The sequence below is a fragment of the Macaca nemestrina genome, chromosome 4, assembly GCF_043159975.1.
Source record: "Macaca nemestrina isolate mMacNem1 chromosome 4, mMacNem.hap1, whole genome shotgun sequence".
Classification (NCBI taxonomy): Eukaryota; Metazoa; Chordata; class Mammalia; order Primates; family Cercopithecidae; genus Macaca; species Macaca nemestrina.
In genome coordinates this window covers 20,500,598-20,520,669 of record NC_092128.1, presented here as the reverse complement: position 1 = coordinate 20,520,669, position 20,072 = coordinate 20,500,598, and the positions used below count along the sequence as shown (strand labels likewise).

At 40.0% G+C, this 20,072-nt stretch overlaps 1 protein-coding gene and 1 pseudogene across 2 annotated transcripts in view; one reads left to right on the top strand and one right to left on the bottom strand.

Moving 5' to 3' along the window:
• The window catches only part of LOC105471312 (tripartite motif containing 24), a 124,196-nt gene that overhangs the window by 30,014 nt on the left and 74,110 nt on the right, over positions 1 to 20,072 (top strand). For both annotated transcript variants that reach the window (XM_011723738.3, XM_011723737.3), the window contains exon 2: positions 14,440 to 14,558. In XM_011723738.3, coding sequence (XP_011722040.1) covers positions 14,440 to 14,558 — 119 coding nt within the window. The remainder of the gene's footprint in view (positions 1 to 14,439; positions 14,559 to 20,072) is intronic.
• Positions 542 to 1,820, bottom strand: LOC112424843 (small ribosomal subunit protein eS1 pseudogene; annotated as a pseudogene).

Genomic DNA, 20,072 nt, shown 5'->3' with positions numbered 1-20,072 from the left:
AGTCGCATGTTTCTTGGAGGCTTTGTTCGTTTCTTTTTACTTTTTTCTCTAAATTTCTCTTCTCGTTTCATTTCATTAATTTGATCATCCATCACTGATACCCTTTCTTCCACTTGATCGAATCAGCTACTGAAGCTTGTGCATGCATCACGTAGTTCTCGTGCCGTGGTTTTCAGCTCCATCAGGTCATTGAAGGTCTTCTCTACACTGTTTATTCTAGTTAGCCATTCATCTAATCTTTTTTCAAGGTTTTTAGCTTCCTTGCGATGGGTTCGAACATCCTCCTTTAGCTCGGAGAAGTTTGTTATTACCGACCTTCTGAAGCCTACTTCTGTCAACTTGTCAAAGTCATTCTCCGTCCAGCTTTGTTCTGTTGCTGGTGAGGAGCTGCGATCTTTTGAAGGAGAAGAGGCGCTCTGATTCTTAGAATTTTCAGCTTTTTTGAGCAGAACGTCTTTACCCATTAAGCAAGAATTCCTCCCTATTGCCCCTTCCTCCTAGCCACTTGTAACCTCTTTTCTACTTTCACAAATAGAACTTTTTATTTGCCACAATTAGAAAACAGATTATTAGACTGTGGTTCATATCCATCAGCTCATTCAACTTTAGCATGTGTCTCATCCCCAGTGGCTTTTCCAGAACTGCTACCTTCGTGAAGCTCCATGAGTTTTTACAATTCAAACCTGGGGTTCTTCAGCATTTTTACTTTTCTACTGAAGACATCTTGGAGAGGATAAATAGATTGGCAAGCCTTTTCTGTGTCTTTTCCAGTGCTATCCGGAATCAATGTATTGACCACATCTTTCACGTCATTTGTACCTCTTAGGTCATGATTTCCAGTATCTTCTTCTGGATTTGGCAGACCTGTTGGTGCAGAGCATAAGAGATCTTCGGTATCTGATTGTTGGTTTTTTCATAAAACCAACACAGAACAGATGAAACAAATAATCATCAGTAGTAGTCTTGATGTCAACATGAGCTTCAATCATGGTCTGCCATTTTTTGACCATGGAACACATTTTGTCACGGAGTAAGACCCATGCCATGGAAGTTAAATCAGGCAGCTTTTGGCCTGAACATTTTTGGTAATCAACTTGAATTTTCTAAATGCAACTTCATCATTCTGCAAGTCAAGACTCACTTCAAACACATAACCCTTGAGACTGTCAGATGCAATTTTTGTTCCTTGAGTTCTGATAACTAGTGTCTTTCCGATATTTCTTGGACATAGCAGGAGTTTTCACATCATAACAATCTTTCTAAGAAAATGGATCAAATACCTTCTTGGCTGCCTTTGCTGCCTTTTGTAAGGCACTTGTTCTTGACGGTCGCTATCGTGCTGCTCCTCTTTCCTTCTGTCCTTGTGAGTTTTCCTGTTCTAGAACCTCATACAAATAGAATTATACAGTATTTGTCCTTTTCTGGTCTGACCAATTTCCTTTAGCATAACGTTTTCAAGTTTTATCTATAATGTAGCACGTATATCAGATTTCACTTATGGGTAAGTAATACTCCATTGTAAGGGTATAGTACATTTGATTTACACATTGGTCTTTTAGTGAATATTTAGGCTGTCCACTCTTTAGCTCTTATGAATAATACTGCTATGGACGTTGATGTCCAAGTATCTGTTAGTCCCTGTTTTCAGTTCTTTTTGGGTGTGTAGGAGTAGAATGACTGTTAGCTTTTTGGTACACTACCAAACTGTTTACCATAGCAGCTCCACCATTTTGCATCGTGTCAGCAATGCACAAGAGTTCTAATTTCTCCACATCCTGGATAACATTTATTTTTCCTTTAATTTTTTGGATGAAAGCCATCCCCAGTGGGTGTGAAGTGATAAATCTCATTGTGGTTTTGATTTGCATTTCCCAAATGATGTTGAAAATCGTTTCATGTGCTTGTTGATTACTGTTTTTTTTAATCTTCTTTGGAGAAATGTCGGATAGGCACAGTGGCTCAACACTTATAATCCCAGCTATTTGGGAGTCTGAGGTGGAAGGATCACTTGAGCCCAGGAGTTCAAGACCAGACTGAGCAACATAGGGAGACCCTATCTCTACAAAAATAAAAGTAAAAAAATTTAGCCAGGCATGGTGGTATGTGCCTGTAGTCCCAGCTACTCAGGAGGCTGAGGCAGGAGGAACACTTGAGCCCAGGAGGTAGAGGCTGCAGTGAGCTGTGATTGTATCACTGTTCTCCAGCCTGGGCAACAGGATAAGACTCTGTCTCAAAGAAAAGAAATGTCTATTCAAGTTCTTTACCTATTTTTGAATTTTTGTTGTAAAAGTTTATATATTCTGGATACTAAGCACTTACAAGATACATGATTTGCAAATATTTTCTCCCATTCTTTGGATTGTCTTTTTATCCTCTTGATAATGTCCTTTGATGTACTGTAGTTTTAATTTTGGTGAAGGGGACATCCTGCAAAGTAGCAGAGTAGGAATCTCTAGGAGTTAATCCTTAACATTGAAACAACCAGTAAGCTGGAAAAAATGACCAGAATCAACTTTCAGTCTGTGGAGCCAGGGGAGTGCTTGATGAAGGGAGAGGCTACTGCTCTTGCAGAATAGTTTGGGGAAAGTCTCAAATGGACTGTGCCAGCCATCAAGAAGCAAAAATAAGCCATCCCTTACAAGTTGGAAAATTACAGTTCTAAAGTTACCACAGTAACAATATCTGAGTTTATCCTGCTTGGAGCTTATTGAGCATCTTGCATGCATGGATTCATGTTCTTCATCAAATTTAGGAAGTTTTTGGGTATTAATTATTCCATATGTCGTTTGCCTCTTTCTCTTCTAGGACTTGTTTCAATGGTTTTCCATAGGTGCCTTAGGTGCTGTTAATTTTTTCTTTATTTCTTTCATTTTAATCTTCAGACTGGATAATTTCAATTTTTTTATCTTCAAGTTTGCTGATTCTTCTGCCTGCTTAAATCTACCATTGCACTGCTGTATGAATTTTTCATTTAGCTCTTAGGCTTTTCAGCTTCAGAATTTCTTTTTGGTTCTTTTCTGTAATGTGTGTCTCTTTACTGACATTCCCTTTTGTTCATACACTCTTCTGATATGCTTTAGCTCTTTGAGCATAGTTTCTTTTACATCATTGAGCATATTTGAGACAGTTGATTTAACATCTTTGACTAGTAGTTTTACTGTCTGGGCTGTCCCAGGGATAGTTTTCTGTCAAATTATTTTTTTCTTATAAACCAGTTATGTGCTTTCTATGATTTATAATTTGTTTGTTGAGAATCAAACAATTTAAGTATTATAATGTGGTGGTAACTCTGGAAAACAGATTCTCCTTCTACTCAGGGATTTATTTTGTTGTTTGTTGAGGTCTAAAGTTGTCTATTAGCATAGTGACTTTTCCAAGCAATTTTTGTGAAGTCTTTGTTCCTTGTTATATGTGTTACTGAAGTTTCTGTCCCATTATCTCTGTATCTGCTTGCAGCCTCTCGGATATTTTAAAATGTCTAGATTTTAAAAAAATAGTGTGCATTCCTTTTTAAATGTTCTGACAAATGTCACCAGAGAAGCCGCCCTAAGCCTAAGGGGGTCACATGTAGCCAACCGTCTCTTCTGATCCTCAGGGAACTGCCATACCAATTAAATCACACCCCAAAATTTTAGAGCACAAAGTCTTTACTGTTCACTATAGCAACAGTGAGCCACTTTAAGAATGCTGTCCCCATGTTGCAGCAGGACTATGGAATGGGTCATGGTAGCTGGTTTATGCATGCCAGTCTCTTACCAAAGATAAGACAGTCACGTTGATAATACCAATAACCTTATCACAGCTGTCTAAAATAGGCATTATTTCCCAATAGTCTAATACAAGTCCATCTTCCATTTTTCCCCTTTTCCTAAAAATGCCCTTTATATCTGTTTATTATTGTTATTATTATTATTATTTTGGAGATGGAGTTTCGCTGTTGTTGCCCAGGCTGGAGTGCAATGGCGTGATCTCAGCTCACTGGAAACTCCGCCTCCTGGGTTCAAGCGATTATCTCGCCTCAGCCTCCCAAGTAGCTGGGATTACAGGCGCTCGCCACCACGCCCAGCTAATTTTTGTATTTTTAGTAGAGACAAGGCTTCACCATGTTGGCCAGTCTGGTCTCAAACTCCTGACCTCAGGTAATCTGCCCGCCTCCACCTCCCAAAGTGCTGGGATTATAGACGTGAGCCACCAAGCCTGGTGTTATTATTTTTTAAATAGAGACAGGGTCTCACTATGTTGCCCAGGCTGCTCTTGAACAGCTGTCCTCTAGTGACCCTCCCGCCTTGGCCTCCCAAAGTATTAGGATTACAGGCGTGAGCCACCACACCTGGCCATGTTTCTCTTAATCTGGAATTACTTCTATGATTAATATGAGTGGTGACTCGCGCCTGTAATCCCAGCACTTTGGGAGGTTGAGGCAGGAGGACCACTTGATGGCAAGAGTTCAAAACCAGCCTGGGCAACATAGCAAGACCCCATCTGTATTTTAAAAAAGAAAAAAAGAAGAAACAACAACAAAAAGAAAGAAGTTAAACCTTACAATAAGGAGTGTGTCAACTACAACTATACCAATATAGCTGTTTTTCACCTATCAGGCAAAAATCCAAATGTTTGTTAACGTACTCTATTTGATACTTTGAGAAACTGGATATTGTTATACATTTCCAATAAGTGCATTTGGTTGTTTCTAACAAAATTGCAGGTTCTTTTATCCTTTGACCCACAAACCCACTTCTAAGAATTTATTTTAAGGGTACATCTGCCACTAGTAAAGTGACATGTAGACAGAGTTATTCATTGAGTCATCATTGTAATAGCAGAAGATGGAAAATAAGCTGTAAAAAAGACTGAGGTACATACAATGTGGGGGGAAAAAGAATGCAGGTAGATCTGTATTTACTGTTTTGGAGTGATCACCAGGATATATTGTTAAGTGAAAACAACAACAACAAAAAGCTGCAGTACAGTGTTTTTTGCAAGAAGAACTTCTAGGAAAAAGGGAAAAAAACACCCAGATACCAGAAAACACGGCTTAATAAAAATGATTATTTATAGGGAAGGTGAAGTAGGGCAAATGGATTTGAGTGATAAAGATGGAAGAGAAATTTGCTATACTTATTTAATACAGTTTTTTACTTTTGAACCCATGTAAATGTTTTACATGTTCAAAAATAAGTTTATATCTAAACAAAAAGTAAACTCTAAAAGTAGTGAACCTACAAAATGTATCAGATTGACAACATAGCGGCATATTGTGGGATTTTATTATTGATTCTGACAGTCTGTTTCAACTAATGCATCTTAGTCTTTAACAATATTTCTGCTGGATTTAGTATTCTAGTTAGGCAATTTTTGCACTTGGAAGACAGCCTTCTACTGTCTTCTGACTTATGTTGTAGCTGACGAGAAGTAGGCTAACAGTCCTACTTTTGTCTTTTTTCATGATAATTCATCCTTTTTTCTTTGTATTTAAGGCTTCTCTTTGTCTTTGATTTCTGCAGTTTTAGGATGACATATTTGTTTTCTTTTTTTTTTTTTTTTTTACAGTGATAGGGTCTCATTGTGTTGCCCAGGCTAGTCTCAAACTCCTGGCCTCAAGCAATCCTCCTGCTTCAGCCTCCCAAAATGTTGCGATTACAGGCATGAGCCACCATGTCCAGTCTAGTGTGATATATTTAGATGTTAGTTTCTTTTTATTCTACTTGGAAGTCGTTGGACTTGGGAAACTTGTAGGCTCTGTTACTTCACTTCTACAAAATCCTTGCCCATTTTGTTTTCTCTCAGTCCATCCTTTTGAGACTCTGATTAAATGCTTGTTATATAATCTGTACGTATATGTCTGTTTTTGGACTCTATTCTGATTCATTGTTGGTATTTCTCTCCTTTCTCGAATACCACTCTGTTTGAATTACTGTAGCTCTATCCATAGTAAATCTTGAAATCAAGGAGCATAAGTCCTCCAAATTGGGTATTTTTTGAATTGTTATTGCTATTCTCTGTCTTTTGCATTTTCATTAAATTTTAGTGTCAGTTTGTCAGTTACTACAAAAAGATACCCTGCTGGGATTTTAATTGGGATTGCATTGAATCTTGAGGTCAGTTTGGAGACATGGAAAATCTCGACCGTATTGAGTCTACCAATCTAATAATGTTTTTAATGTCTCTATTTAAGTCTTCTTTAATCTTCGTTTTGTGGTTTTTACTATACATGTCCTGCATATCTTTTGTTAATATTACCCCTATTTTATGTAGCTTTTTTTGGGGAATGCTTTAGGACTTTTCACTTATACAATCACATCACCTGTGAATATAATTCTTTCTTTCCAATCTGGATTTTTTTTTTTATTGTGTCTTTTTGCACTCACTAAAACAGTTCTGAATAGAAGTGCTAAGAGTGTACATCCTTACCTTCTTCCCAGTGACAGCAGAAAGGATTCTGTATTTCATCATTAAATATATATTAGCTGTAGGTTTTTCAGAGACGGTCTTTATCAGGTTGAAGAAGTTTCCATCTGTTCTTAGGTTCTTGAAAGTTTGTTGTGGGTAGGTGAATTTTTCAGATTTTTTCCCCCTTTTTGAATTGTATTTTCTTTAGTAGAGATGAGATCTCACTATGTTGCCCAGACTGGTCTTGTAACTCCAGGCCTCTGGTGATCCTCCTGGCTCAGCCTCGCAAAGCACTGAATGTGGCATGAGCCACTGTGCCCAGCCAAAATTTTCAGATTTTTTTTCCGGATATATTGAGATGATCAAATATGGCTTTTCTCCCTTATTTTATTAACATAATAAATTATTTGAATGCTCATCCAACCTTGTATTTCAGGAATAAACCCTACCTAATCATGATGTATATGTATTTCTAGGTTTGATTTTCTAGTGTTCTGTTAATAATTTTTTTGTTAATTATAAGAGAGATTGGTCTATAATTTTCTTTTCTTGTAATGACTATCTGATTTTAGTATCAGGGTAATACTGGCCTCATAAAATAAGGTTGGAATTACCTCTTTTCTGAAGGAGTTTGTTTAGGGATGGTCTTATCTTCTTTAAATGTTGAATATAATTCACCAGTGGAGCCCTTTGGATCTAGACTTTTCTTTGTGGGAAGGTTTTTTGTTTGGTTTGGTTGGATTTTTTTTGTAGAGAAGGGTTGTTTTTTTTTTTTTTTTGTAGAGAAGGCTGCTCTTGAAATCCTGGGCTCAAGTAATCCTCCCACCATGCCTGGTTTTCAATCACAAATTCAATTTTTTTTTCTTTTTCTTTTTTTTTTTTTTTTTGAGAAAGAGTCTTGCTCTGTCGCCCAGGCTGGAAGACAGTAGTTTGAACTCGGCTCACTGCAACCTCCACCTCCCAGGTTCAGTCTCCCTGCCTCTGCCTCCTAAGTAGCTAGGATTCAGGTGCCTACCACCACGTCCAGCTAAGTTTTGTATTTTTAGTAGAGACAGGGTTTCACCATGTTGGCCAGGCTGGTCTCGAACTCCTGACCTCAGGTGATCTGTCTGCCTCGGCCTCCCAAAGTGCTAGGATTACATGTGTGAACCACCGCGCCCAGCCTGTTGATTGGCTTTGGAGACAGTGTCTGGCTCTGTCACCCAGGCTGGAGTGCAGTGGTGCAATCTCAGCTCACTGCAACCTCTGCCTCCAGGGCTTAAGCCGTCCTCCCACCTCAGCCTCCCAAGTAGCTGGGACTACAGGCACACGCCACCATACCTGGCTAATTTTTTATTTTTATTTTTGTAGAAATGGGGTTTCACTATGTTATCCAGGCTGGTCTTGAACTTCTGAGTTCAAGTGATCTGCCCGCCTCGGCCATCTAAAGTGCATGAGCCTCTGTGCCTGACTCTGTGTGGTTTTTTTATTTTTATTTTTACTTATTTATTCATGTATTTTTTGAGACAGGGTCACCCTCTGTCACCCAGGCTGGGGTGCAGTGATGCAATCTCGCCTCACTGCAACCTCCACCTCCCGGGCTCAAGCCATCCTCCCACTTCAGCTTCTTGATCCTGTCATTCAACTCACTTGAGTAATTGGGACCACAATCACATGCCACCACACCTGGCTAATTTTTGTTATTTTTTTTTATTTTTTTGAGATGGAGTCTCACTCTGTTGCCCAGGCTGGAGTTCAGTGGTGCGATCTTGGCTTACTGCAGCCTCTCTCCCTCCTGGGTTCAAGCGATCCTCCTGCCTCAGCCTCCTGAGTAGCTGGCATTACAGGCATCTGTCGTCATGCCAGGCTAATTTTTGTATTTTTAGTAGCGACAGGGTTTAACCATGTTGGCCAGGCTGGTCTGGAACTCTTGAGCTCAAGTGATCCTCCCACTTTGGCCTCCCAAAGTACTGGGGTCATAGGCATGGCCCCTGTGCCCGGCCCCCTGTGTGGGTTTAGTTATAAATTTATTTACACGTTTTATTTTCCTGTATATGTTATATCTTGTGAATATCTCGTGCATGCTTAAAGAATGTGCCTTCTGCTCACATTGTTTTTTCTTTCTCTTTCTCTTTCTTTTCTTTTCTTTTTTTTTTTTCCCCGAGATAGAGTTTCGCCCAGACTGGAGTGCAGTGGTATGATCTCAGCTCACTGCAACCTCTGCCTCCTGGCTTCAAGCAGTTCTCCCTCCTCCTCCCGAGTAGCTGGGATTACAGGCATGCGCCACCATGCCTGGCTAATTTTGTACTTCTAGTAGAGACGGGGTTTGACCAGGCTGGTCTTCAGCTCCTGACCTCAGGTGATCCTTCTGCCTTGGCCTCCCAAAGTGTTGGAATTTCAGGCGTGAGCCACCACGCCTGGCCTGCTCAGATTGTTTTTTTAAATGTCAGTTGGATCAGGTTTGATTCTTTTGTTCAAGTCTTCTATGTGTTTACTGATTTTTCTGTCTACTGCTCCATTGATTTCTGAGAGGGGAGAGTTGAAATCAACAAATGGAGTGGATTTGTCGGGTTTTTTTTTTTTTAGCTGTATCAATTTCTACATTATTTTTTCAGAAGCTCTGTTAATTAGATGCATATGCATTTAGGATTATGTCTTGATGAGTTAACCCCTTTATCATTACTCAATGTTCTCACTTTATCTCTTGTAAATAGTCCTTGTTCTGAAGTCTGCTTTGTCTGAGAGCATTATTAAGTCCTCCTGGTTTCATATTATGAAGGATGTTCACTGTGTACTAGTTACCATTTTAGCTCACTATATCTTGGGCTGCATTTTTACTACTTGCCTGAGTCCAGTGAGTCAAAACATTCATAAGCAGAACAACTTACATGAAGCCCAGTTTTATTACCCACAGATGGGCAGCAAGGGACAGGAGAAGCCTAGCATTCATTGCAAATCAGTCCCTCAAGGCTTGGGAAAGCTGCCCAGAGTGGATAGTCTGTGGACCACAGCTAGGGGACCCAGGAAAGAAGGTTTATGTCCCAAGGGCAACATGATTCACTGGGCTAAAGATTAGAGGACATCCTGTTTGAGGGTGGAGGGAATGACAGGAACAGAAACTGAGGCTCTTCCAACCAGCTCCTCCTTGTCTCAGGATGCTTCATTCCCAGTATATTATACAGTTACACAGAGGTGTGGGGCAGAGCAGGGAACTGGCTTGATTCAAAGCCACCTGGAGCACTGCCCTGTACATATGCTTATTGTTTGAATGTGTATCTGTTAGCATCCTGTTTGTTTGTTTGTTTGTTTTTTCCTTTAACCTCTCTCTGTATATTTGAAGTAGATTTCTTGTAGATAGCATTTACTTGTTTTTTGTTTTTTTGTTATATATGTAGGAGTCAAAACCATTAGTGGTATTGACAGGACCACGGACAGCACTATTTGGTTTTTTATATATATATATATATATATATATATAATATTTATATATATATATATATATATATATATAATATATATATATATATATCTTTTCCCTTGTCTGCCGTGGATGTTGGAATAAAGTTGCCAGATTGGTGGTGATCCATCTCATGATCCTGTCATTTAACTCACTTGTGTTGTGATCTACCGTGTGTAATAAGAGACTTTAAATCCACGTACATCTCTTTTGTGGAGCTGGGCAGTCAAAGAAGTACGAGCCATTCCTAGCACATAATGTCAAAACATAAGCCCTGCATTATACTTAGGTTTAGAAACTAAAACTTCACAGAAAGGAGATAACAAATCATATTCACATCTCAAAACCCAAAAGCTTGAAACATTTCATTTGTAGAAAAAAGGAATAAGAGGCCAGGTGTGGTGGGTTATGCGTGTAATCCCAGCATTCTGGGAGGCTGAGATAGGCGGATTGCTTGAGTCCAGGAGTTTGAGACCATCCTGGACAACATAGTGAAACTCTGTCTCTACTAAAAATACAAAACAATTAGTGGAGTGTGGTGGCACAGGCCTGTAGTCCCAGCTACTCAGGAGGCTGAGGTGGGAGATTCACCTGAGCCTGAGAGGTGGAGGCTGCAGTGAGCCAAGATCATGTTGTTGCATTCCAGCTTGGGCAACCAGAGTGAGACTGTCTCCCCCCTGCCAAAAGGAAAAAAAAGAAATAAGGCCAGGCACCATGGCTTATGCCTGTAATCCCAGCACTTTGGAAGGCCAAGACAGGAGGATCCCTTGAGCCCAGGAGTTTGAGAGCAGCCGGGGCAATATAGTGAGACCCTGTCTGTTCATAAAAAAATAAAATTATCCAGGCATGGTGGTGCAATTTTGGCAATTTTATTGTATAAATATCATAGGGTGTACTTACACAAACCTATATGGTATAGCCTACTGCACACCAGGAGAATATGGTACAGCCTGTTATTCCTAGGCTACAAATCTGTACAGCATGTTACTGTACTGAATACTGTAGTGTTCATCTGTAACACAATGGTATTTGTACATCTAAACATATCTAAAACCTAGAAAAATACAATATAAAAGATAAAAAATAAGGTACGCCTGTATAGAGCACTTATGAGTGGTGCTTGAAGGACTGGAATTTGTTCTGGGTGAGTAAGGTAGTGAGTGATGAGTGCATATGAAGGGGGCCTAGAAATTATGTACTTTTATATGACTGGTAGCTCAGTAGGCTTGTTTATACCAGCATCACCCTAAACACATGAGTAATGCATTGCACTTACAATATTATCAATATTACCGCAGCTTTCACTAGGTGATAGGAATTTTTCAGCTCCATTTTATTTTTATTTATTTATTATTATTATTATTTTTTGAGATGGAGTCTCACTCTGTTGCCCAGGCTGGAGTGCAGTGGTGCGATCTCGGCTCATTGCAACCTCTGCCTCCTGGGTTCAAGCAATTCTCCTTCCTCAGCCTCCTGAGTAGCTGGGACTACAGGCACATTCCACTGAACTCGGCCAATTTTTGTATTTTTAGTAGAGACAGGGTTTCCCCATGTTGACCAGGCTGGTCTTGAACTCCTGACCTCAAGTGATCCACCCACCTCAGCTTCCCAAATTGCTGGGATTACAGATGTGAGCCACCACACCCGGCCTTCAGCTTCATTATAATTTTATGATACCACTGACATATATGTGATCCATTGTTGGCTAAAAAAACATTATGCAGTGGCCAAGCGAGGTGGCTCACGCCTGTAATCCCAGTACTTTGGGAGGCTGAGATGGATGGATCACGACGTCAGAAGATCAAGATCATCCTGACTAACATGGTGAAGCCCCATCTCTACTAAAAATACAAAAAATTAGCCAGGCATGGTAGCGGGTGCCTGTAGTCCCAGCTACTTGGGAGGCTGAGGCAGGAGAATCACTTGAACCAGGTAGGCAGAGGTTGCAGTGAGCCAAGATCGCACCACTGCACTCCAGCCTGGATGACAGAGCGAGACTCTGTCTCAAAAACAAAAAACAAAAAAAACCCAGCAACAACAACAACAAAAAACCCGTCATGTCATGCACCTCATGATTGTATTTACTGTGTAATATGTAGTGCTTTGTTTTTCTGTTACTGGAAAAACTGATACACCTGGGGCTTGGGAATGACGTTCTGGTAGAGATGTAAATTTGGGATTTACTAACATTTGGTTTCAATTGTTCCTTATTAGGCAGAGGTATATCCATGACTCAGAATTTATTTGTAGCCTTAGAGATCATACTTTGAGGGAGTCAGTGTAGATGAGATTGTGCTGGTCCTCATTTACCTGATTCAGAAAGAGCTAGCTATTGTCATCTGATTTTAGCTGGACAGTACAGGGGTTACTGCCCAGGTTTACCAGGTACCAACCTAGGCTAGACCGGTTCTGTGCATTTACTCATATAAAATCCTTACAACAATCCTGCCTCAGAGTTGTTCTAATGGAAGTGGAATATTGAGCACAATAACTAGAACACAGCAAGTTCTCAATAGGATAACTATCATCATGATTATCATTTATTACTGTTTTACAGAAGATGAAACAGAGGCTCAAAAAGATTGATTAGGAGGAGTTACAGAGCAATCGAGCCTGGGCACAGTGGATCACGAGGTCAGGAGTTCGAGACCACCCTGACCAACATCATGAAACCCCGTCTCTACTAAAAATACAAAAATAAGCCGGGTGTGGTGATGCATGCCTGTAATCCCAGCTACTCAGGAGGCTGAGGCAGGAGAATCGCTTGAACCAGAGAGGCAGAGGTTGCAGTGAGCCAAGATTGCACCATTGTACTCCAGCCTGGGTGACAGAATGAGACTCCATCTCAAAAAAAAAAAAAAAAAAAAAAAAAAAGAAGGAGTTACAGAGCAATCAATGAAGAGGGCTGATCTAGGTCTTGTACAGTTTTAAAGTCTATGCTCTATCTCCATTTTAATACTTACCATGTAGAGTGTGTACATGACATGTCATTAGTGGTTGTGTGACCACAGGCCAGTCATAGCACCCAGTTTCCTCATCTGTAAAATGGGGGTAACACTTAATGTTTTATGTAGAATGTCTAGAGTTCTTAGCTGTGTGAAGCTGGAGGCATAATGAAAATTAGGTTTACTCCATCTTTCTTTTCTCTGAAATGCATTGTGACATCTTTCCAGATTTTAAGTATTAATTCTTTGCCAGTACTGTGTGTTTACATAGATCTTCCAGCTTAAGGCTTGTCTTCTCATTTTGTTCATGGTAATATTTTCACTAGCTGTAGATCTGTAACAAAGAACTGTAACAAAGGTGGATATATTAATCTTTCCCTTATAGCTCTTGCTTTTTTTATCTTGCTTAAAAATTTATTCCAATAAATTTGTACTCCAAGGTCACAAAGATATTCTCTTACATTTTCTTGTGAAAGTCTTATAGTTGTTAATCTACTCAAAATATATATATATTTTTTGGATCAAAGTAGGGATCTAATTTCATTCCCCACCCCCAATAATTGTTCCAGCAACATGAAAAGTTCATCCCTTTCCCCACTGATTTCTAGTGAACATCTGATATATATAAAGTGTACATTTATGTAAGCCTTACAAAATATCACACCATTTTAATTTTTATAGCTTTATATATAGTAGGTATTATTAGTTGGGAGGCATGTCCCCTCAGCTTGTCAAAATTCTATGGAAATTTCCTTTGGGATTGTTACTAGAGCTGCATTGAATCTATAGATATGGTTGTGGGAGTATTGATATCTTTACCATCATGAACATGCTTTCTTCATGATTTAGATATTTTAAAATGTTTTTAAATATAGCTTAATATTTTCCTGCACAATAACCTTCACAATCTTTTAAAATTTATTTCTAAGCACTTAGTGCATTTTTGTTGCTATTGTAAAAAAAATTTTTTAAATTAAATTTTTGTTTGTTATTTGTTTATACAAATGAAATTGGCCTTTGGATTACTTTGTGTTTGTTCTTATGCATTTCATTAAAAAATCTATCTGGGAACCTTACTGCAGTCTTCCATAGTATAAATTATATGGCATCAAGTTTATATTACAGTTTTAACTCGTTTGTTATTATTTATTGTTTTACCAAGCGCTACGAAAGACTATTATTTTTTGTTCAAAGGAATACTGTTTGCATTTGTTAAAAGGAAATGGTGTTTCACAATCTCTGTGGCGATTTTAAACAAAAGGAGCATGTCTCTGTTCTACTTCCAGAAATCCTCATTTTGTAGCTCTAGAGAAAACCTGAGCTCCTTGTTCTTTTGAAAATCTCCCATATGGTTCTGTACATTTCTGTTGGAAAACCACTGCTAGAGAAGTTGCTAAACAGTAAAAGCATTTAGCCCATGGTGATGTGGGGGAAGGGAGGCATTTCATTTAAAATTATGAAGAATTTATGCATCGTTTAGTATTTCATGTGTGATGTATAGATAAAATCAGTATATTTACATAGACAATTGTTTTTAAGTGACAGCAGGTATGAATTTAAAAAGAATGGACATTGAAAAAGAACCAAGTCACAGTTTGAATGGGATGTGTTGGTTAAGTACTCAGTATATTTGTATTAAAACTTAGAATATAATTTTGTTTTTCCCAGTTGGAGTCATTCGATGCCCAGTTTGCAGCCAAGAATGTGCAGAGAGACACATCATAGATAACTTTTTTGTGAAGGACACTACTGAGGTTCCCAGCAGTACAGTAGAAAAGTCAAATCAGGTAAGTGTATTACGTCTTGAACCTTTTGCCAGCTTTTTTTTTTTTTTTTTTTTGAGACGGAGTCTTAACTCTGTCGCCCAGGCTGGAGTGCAGTTGGCGCAATCTCGGCTCACTGCAAGCTCCGCCCCCTGGGTTCATGCCATTCTTCTGCCTCAGCCTCCCAAGTAGCTGGGACTACAGGCGCCCACCACCTCGCCTGGCTAATTTTTTGTGTTTTTAGTAGAGATGGGGTTTCACTGTTTTAGCCAGGATGGTCTCGATCTCCTGACCTCGTGATCCTCCTGCCTTGGCCTTCCAAAGTGCTGGGATTACAGGTGTGAGTCACCACGCCCAGCCTCTTTTTCTTTTTTTTTTTTTAAATTGAGATGGAGTCTTGCACTGTTTCCCAGGCTGGAGGACAGTGGTACGATCTTGGCTCATTTCCACCTCCTCCTCCTGGGTTCAAGTGCTTCTCTTATCTCAGGCTCATGAGTAGCTGGGATTACAGGCGTGTGCCACCATGCCCGGCAAATTTTTGTATTTTTAGTAGACGTGGCATTTCACTATGTTGGCCATAGTGGTCTCGAACTCCTGACCTCGAGTAATCCACTCACCTCGGCCTCTCAAAGTGTTGGGTTTATAGGTGTAAGCTACCATGCCTAACCTCTTTTGCCAACTATTGATGAGGCAACCTAAAATGCTGGAGGTCTTTAAAAGGAGCCAAACATTAGATAATTGATCTATAAAATTATATAACATTTAAAAAGGAATATAAAGAATAATGAATAATTCACCTTAAGAAATTAAACAGTGAAACAGGGACAATCCAGAAACTCTTGATTGCATACCCACATTCCAATCTCCTCCAGAGAAACCATTATTCTATATTTGACATTATTTCATTTCTTTGTACTTTTACTGTGTATTGACAATGAGATTTTTATTTCAAGCTCAGTTTTTCACTTTTTTTCTATTTTAATGATAAGCTCTATAATGATACATATGAAAGACTCCATGTCTTTGATCTGTAAAGTTTTTACATTTTTAAGAAAGCCGTCTTTTCTACATGGTGTTACTTTGAAAGCTTCATTTATTTTTTGGGGAAGGGGTGGTGGTGGCGGTGGTGGTGGTGGCGGTGGTGGTGGTGGCAGTGGCGGTGGCGGTGGTGGTAGTAGTAGTAGTAGTAGTAGTAGTAGTAGTAGTAGTAGTGACAGGGTCTCACTCTGTCAGCCAGTCTGGAGTTCAGTGATGTAGTCATAGCTCACTGCAGTCTCCAACTCCTGGGCTCAAGTGATTCTCCCACCGTAGCCTCTTGAGTCACTGGGACTTCAGGTTTATGCCACCATGTCCAGCTAACTAAAGCCTCATTTTGTAGCATTGTCCAAGGTGTTGGATTTAGAGATCCAATGGTGTGGCCGGGCGCGGTGGCTCAAGCCTGTAATCCCAGCACTTTGGGAGGCCAAGACGGGCGGATCACGAGGTCAGGAGATCGAGACCATCCTGGCTGACACGGTGAAACCCCGTCTCTACTTTAAAAAATACAAAAAACTAGCCGGGTGAGGTGGCGGCGCCTGTAGTCCCAGCTACTTGGGAGGCTGAGGCAGGAGAATGGCGTGAACCCGGGAGGCGGAGCTTGCAGTGAGCTGAGATCCGGCCACTGCACTCCAGCCTGGGCGGCAGAGCGAGACTCCGTCTCAAAAAAAAAAAAAAAAAAAGAGATCCAATGGTGTTTTTATTTTCTTTCTAACTTCTGTAACCCACATGTAGAACATCTCTGTTGGCTTCTTAAATCTAGATGTCAAATCTATCATGCATGATCTATAGTACTCCAGTGGGGGTTAGCCATGTTGAGATTAATTCTACAGCTTGTGCTGAGTATAGTGTATTAGTCTACTTTTGGCTCATGATTCATTGATGATTCCTCTAAGCAGTTCCCTTAACTTGGAACAGAAGATCTGGGAAAGAACTAAATCTGGGCCGGGCGCGGTGGCTCAAGCCTGTAATCCCAGCACTTTGGGAGGCCGAGGCGGGCGGATCACAAGGTCAGGAGATCGAGACCACAGTGAAACCCCGTCTCTACTAAAAATACAAAAAATTAGCCGGGCGCGGTGGCGGGCGCCTGTAGTCCCAGCTACTCAGGAGGCTGAGGCAGGAGAATGGCGGGAACCCGGGAGGCGGAGCTTGCAGTGAGCCGAGATCGCGCCACTGCACTCCAGCCTGGGCAACAGCGTGAGACTCCGTCTCAAAAAAAAAAAAAAAAAAAGAACTAAATCTGGTTAGGGAAAAGCAATTATTAGCTATGTTTTTCAGGACTCTTTAGTAATCACGTGGTTAATTTCTGTACTTTCTGTTGAATTTTTAGTTTTTTGTTCCTGGGTAGAGCTACAGGAATTTAAGGTTCACTTTAAATGAACATAGCCACTACTGACTAAAATACCTGTTTTTGTAGTTTGGAAAGTATCCACAATTCTTCCTGATGTGAACCTTATCAAAGGCCAAAACAGACAGGCTTGCTGCGGGAGATAAACTTTCTAATTATTTAATTGTGAAACCACCCTTAAAGAAAGAAACATAATTATTTATGTAGGTTACAGTGTTGAGCACTTAAGTCCTCTGAAAGTTCTCTTCTAAATACAAATGATTTTGTTTCCGTCTTCCATTGTGTCATGTCACTTTGCTTTACATGTGACACCTATCATGTCACATGTAGCTATGCTAGATATCCTAGATACTCATTAGTCATATTCATAGTAGTACATGTGCATGCTCAATCCAGAAAACTAAAAAATACAGGAGCATAAATAATCCTCAAATGTAAAGTAGCATAAATAAATGTCAACCAGGTAGGATATTCGTATGACATGAAATGATGATAATAGGACATGAGAGTTAAAGGGATTCTAATCCAAAGGACAAGTTTAAGAGGCTTCTTTATTACCTCCATGTGATCAATTAGTTTTCAGTACGTTTATGTTTATTTAGTCTGCTTCTGTCACAGAAACATAGTAGGAAGAAGTTAAACTAGAGATGGAGTCCAATAGACATCCTAAATGTTGACACTGGGCATGCATGGGTTGAGGTAGGAAATGTGGTATGAGAGTAGGGTGCTGCTGGGGGCATTTGGTAAGGATGGAGAGTAGAGAGGTCATATGGGGGATGAATTGAAACCAGGCAGTACTTAGCAAGAGGTAGTGGGAGCTGAATTAGCATGGTAGCAATAAGGAAAGGAAGTTACCACCCAGAGAGAACTTGATATGCCTGACTGGGTGTGGAAGGTGAGAGATGTTTTACTGCCTGGATGGTGCCTTTCACAGAGATCATGATAAAGAGGGTAGGAGGTAGGTAGGTTTTGAATGTGATTGAGTTTGCATTGCCTGTGAGACTGTAGAGGTGTCATCATCCATGGTTAGAGTGGTGCTCTAAAGAGAGTTCATAGCTGGAGATTTTGAAAAGTTTTAAAAACTTTTTGTTGTAGATAATTTCAAGCATTACCAAAGAAACAGTTGACATAACAAACGTCCGTGGACCCATCACCTAGATCAATAGCCATCAACTCTTGTTTTGTACATACTCTGATTACCCCCAACCACTAGATTACATTGATGTTAATTCCAGCCATTATGTAATGTCATCTTTAATTTTTAATTTTTATTTTTTGAGACGGAGTTTCGCTCTTGTTGCCCAGGCTGGAGTGCAATGGCGAGGTCTTGGCTCACTGCAACCTCAGTCTCCCAAGTAGCTGGGATTATAGGCGCCCACCACTACACCTGGCCAATTTTTGTGTTTTTAGTAGAGACAAGGTTTCACCATGTTGACCAGACTGATTGCGAACTCCTGAACTCAGGTGATTCACCCACCTCGGCCTCCCAAAGTGCTGGGATTACAAGGGTGAGCCACTGCGCCCGGCCTCATCTGTAAATATTTTGGCATGTACTTAAATAAAATATTTTTTCTGTAAACATAACTACCATATGAATTTCTATGTAAAAATAAAAGGACCAGCCTTGGGCAACATGGTGAAATCCTGTCTGAGCGAATGAATAGATGAATGAATGAAAGAAAGAACGAACGAAAGAATGAACAAGAAAGAAAAGCAAGCAAGCTGGGTGTGGTGGTGTGCACCTGTAGTCCCAGCTAGTTGGGAGGCTGAGGTTGGAGGATCACCTGCACTCAAGGAGATGGAGGCTGCAGTGAGCCATAATTACGCCACTGCACCCCAGCCTGGGTGACAGAGTGAGACCCTATCTCAAAATAAATAAATAAATAAATAAATTTCAAATGCTTAATGATCTCATTATTATCAAATATCTAAGCAGTAATCAAATGGATCTAATTATTACAGGTTTTTTTTAAAACAGTGGTTTGTTTCCATAAGGATCCAACAAGGCCTACACAGTACATTTGGTTGATTTGCCTCAAAACTATCTTTTAATTAATCTCAAGTTACCCCTTTGCTTCTCTTGCTTTCCTTTTCTTCCCATTTAACATTTTCGTTGCATAAACTGGGTTGCATATTCAAAAGAGTTAGTTTTATTCTGAATTTTGCTGATAATTTCCATAAAGTCATTTAACATGCTGATTCTATGTTTTGTGAAACTGTGAATTAAAATGAAACGTAGTGGCTTGTTTAGGTTCTGGTTCCATTGCGGGAGAAGGGTAAGAATACTTTGATCCATATGTCCATGTGTATGCTCATCAGGAAGCATATGGTGTCTGGCTGTCTTTCTTTTTTCTGATGTTAGTGGCCATTAATGATCACTGCCAAGATTTCTTATTTCATGAGGGCTTTGAAAAATAGTGACATTTTAATTCTATTATTCCTCTTTATTTCTTAACTGAAATAGAAAGAGAAAGCTTCCTTCATCAATTCTTTGATTACCCTGACCTACGGTTCATCCAGGAAAGGTCAGTTCAATTTTGATTCCTTCCCTTTAGTTGACAATTTTTAGAGCAGTGAGTTAATTTCTTAGGATTCTTCAGAGGTGACTAATGAGAGGAGTATGTGTGTGTGTGTGTGTGTATATGTGTGTGTGTGTGTCTGTGTCCCTCTGTTTGAGTCTGTAGTAGTCATTGCTCTCTCCCTTGCTGTTTTTTCTGTCATTTTCTGTTCTAGACCTTGAAGCATCCATTTCTCCTAGGTGCCTTGATTCCTTTTCATGGGAAATAATATTTGGAGACCACAGTATGGTACAATGGGTGCTCATCATCGAGTTGGTCACCTATCTAGGCCTTTCAGGGAATTATCTAACAGAGACTATTTATTTATTTATTTATTTATTTATTTATTTAGAGACGGAGTCTCGCTCTGTTGCCCAGACTGGAGTGCAACCTCCTCCTCCCATGTTCAAGCGGTTCTCCTGCCTCAGCCTCCCGAGTAGCTGGGACTACAGGCGCGTGCCACCACGCCTGGCTAATTTTTTGTATTTTTAGTAGAGACAGTGTTTCACCATGTTGGCCAGGCTGGTCTCAAACTCCTGACCTTGTGATCTACCCACCTCGGCCTCCCAAAGTGCTAGAATTACAGGTGTGAGCCAC